A 2385-nucleotide genomic window follows, 5' to 3' on the forward strand; every position below is an offset into this window, starting at 1 on the left:
GGCCACCTCGTGGCCCCACTTCGTCTCCTCTTCGGTCTTCTGGAAGCTTCGTGGCAAAATAGGACCCTGGGCGTTGATTTCGTCCAATTCCGAGAATATTTCGTTACTAGGATTTCTGAAACCAAAAACAGCAGAAAAACAAAGAATCGGCACTTCGGCATCTTGTTAATAGGTTAGTTCCAGAAAATGCACGAATATGACATAAAGTGTGCATAAAACATGTAGATATCATCAATAATGTGGCATGGAACACAAGAAATTATCGATACGTCGGAGACGTATCACTTATCCACAAAGATAACGGGAGACCCCCAGGGTGATGCGCTCGGGCGAATCAATCCTTTCTTCAACATGTCATCCAACTGCTTCTTCAACTCAACTAATTCTTGGGGGTTCATCCGGTAAGGTCGCTGAGCGATGGGGGCAGTTCCGGGAACTAGCTCGATGATAAACTCGATATCCCGATCAGGGGGCATACCGGGTAGCTCATCGGGGAAGACATCAGGGTACTCACAAACTATGGGTACTTCATGCAGGGCTGGGCTAGCGACACTCTTCTTGCATAAGGCCTTAGATGAGGGCATGGTCGCCACGTGCTCAACTACTTCCCCGTCCTCAGCAGTTATGGTTATAGCTCGGCGAGCACAGTCTATATGCCCCTTGTACTTCACCATCAAATCCATTCCTAAAATAACTTCCAACCTTGCTCACCCAACACTATCAGATTTGCGTGGAAACGCTTTCCCTGAATATCTATGGGAACCTCTTTGCAGGAACTCTGGGTTCTGCTAGTGGATCCAGGGATTTGTACAAGCATAGGTCGTTTCAAGGGGGTGGGGGTTAAGCCTCCCTTTTTCACAAAGGGCTTGGTAACGAAAGAATGCGAGGCTCCAGAGTCGAACAAAACAGTCGAGGGGACTGAGTTGACAGGGAACGTACCCAGAACAATATCCGGAGCTTCCTGAGCTTCTTCTGCGTTGACATGGTTGAGGTGTCCCCTAGCTGGTCCAGCTGGCTTCTTCTGGTTCTGGTTCCTTCCGGCGGCAGTGCGAGCTTGACCCTGATTTGGCTTGGGCGCATTGGGGCGCTGAGCAGTGTTCATCTTGTTGGGACACTCCTTGGAGAAATGACCCGGCTGTCCGCAAGTGTAGCATCCGTTGGTGACGGGGCGGACAATGTTGTTCGGGCGGTTGTAGTTGGGATTGTAGTTGTTTCCTCCAGAACGCTGAGGGTTGAAGTTGCGGTTGGGGTTGTTGGGGCGAGGTGCAGGGGGTGGTGTCCTCTGCTGCTGGGGCGCCGGCCTTGGTGGAGGAAAGCTGCGGGGTCGCTGATTGCTGGAGCTGCCTTGCTGCATCATCGCCTTGCGCTTGCGGTTCTCAAACGCACTCTTGCGCTTGCTCTCCACCATGATAGAGGCATCAACAAGGGACTCAAGGTCAGGGTACGGAACAGCGACCAAAATACTCTGCATCTCATCATGCAGACCATTCAGGAAACGGTCCTTCTTCTTTTCTTCAGTGTCGGTGTCTTCTGGAGCATACCTGGACAGAGTGGTGAACTTGTCCATATATTCCACCACAGTCATGCTTCCTTGCTTCAGATTCATGAATTTGTCCTTCATGAGCTTAATCAGTCCTGATGGAATGTGGGTCTTGCGGAACTTGGTCTTGAATTCTTCCCAGTTGATGACGTGTCCCTCAGCTTGAATAGCCTTGACGTTTTCCCACCAAGCGCGGGCAGGTCCAGAAAGATAATGGGTGGCGAACAAAACCTTCTCATTGTCGCTGACTCCGGCAACTTCCAGGTTGTTCTCAATGGTGCGAAGCCAGTCATCGGCGTCGAGGGGTTCAGTGCACTTGGAGAAGACAGGTGGATTGGTGCTCTGGAAATCCTTCAGCTTGGAGCGGGGGTCTGCATTACCATCCCCGCCATTATTGTTGTTGGCGTTTTTGGTAGCAATTTGAGCGAGGTGCTGAAGGGTAGCAAGGTTAGCTTGGCGCTCTGCACGGGCTGCCTCACGGTCTTCCATCATAAGGCGCAGAAGTTGCGCCATGGTTGGGTCCGGAGGTGGAGGGGGGTTTTGGTCGGACCCGCTGGCGTTTCCACTACGGGTTTCAACCATCCTGGAGAGATGTGGATTAGATATTAATGGGGAAACAAAGAGATGGGCAGCCACTTAAAAGGGGAGGGCTTGTTAAAAATGCAACTTTGAAAACGGAAACTCGCAAATGTAAAGTAGGCAAACGATAGCATAACATAGCAGGGTGCCGAAGGCACAACATAGTCATACAACATCACAACATAAGTCTCATACAGCACAACCAAAATGGATGGTTTTAACAGAACCATCATCATAAGTCTACTCGCATCGCACGGGGACCTATA

General features: G+C 50.6%; 1 protein-coding gene across 1 annotated transcript; it reads right to left on the reverse strand.

The window, feature by feature from the left end:
* Nucleotides 1-685: 685 nt before the first annotated feature.
* On the reverse strand, nt 686-2053 carry LOC127328831 (uncharacterized). Its single transcript, XM_071825435.1, has 2 exons — nt 1542-2053; nt 686-1463 (listed from the first exon to the last, which is right to left on the reverse strand). Exons 1-2 carry the CDS (start codon nt 2051-2053, stop codon nt 686-688), a joined length of 1290 nt encoding a protein of 429 aa, XP_071681536.1.
* Between the last annotated feature and the right edge of the window lie 332 nt (nt 2054-2385).

This window comes from Lolium perenne, chromosome 2 (genome assembly GCF_019359855.2).
Source record: "Lolium perenne isolate Kyuss_39 chromosome 2, Kyuss_2.0, whole genome shotgun sequence".
NCBI lineage: Eukaryota > Viridiplantae > Streptophyta > Magnoliopsida > Poales > Poaceae > Lolium > Lolium perenne.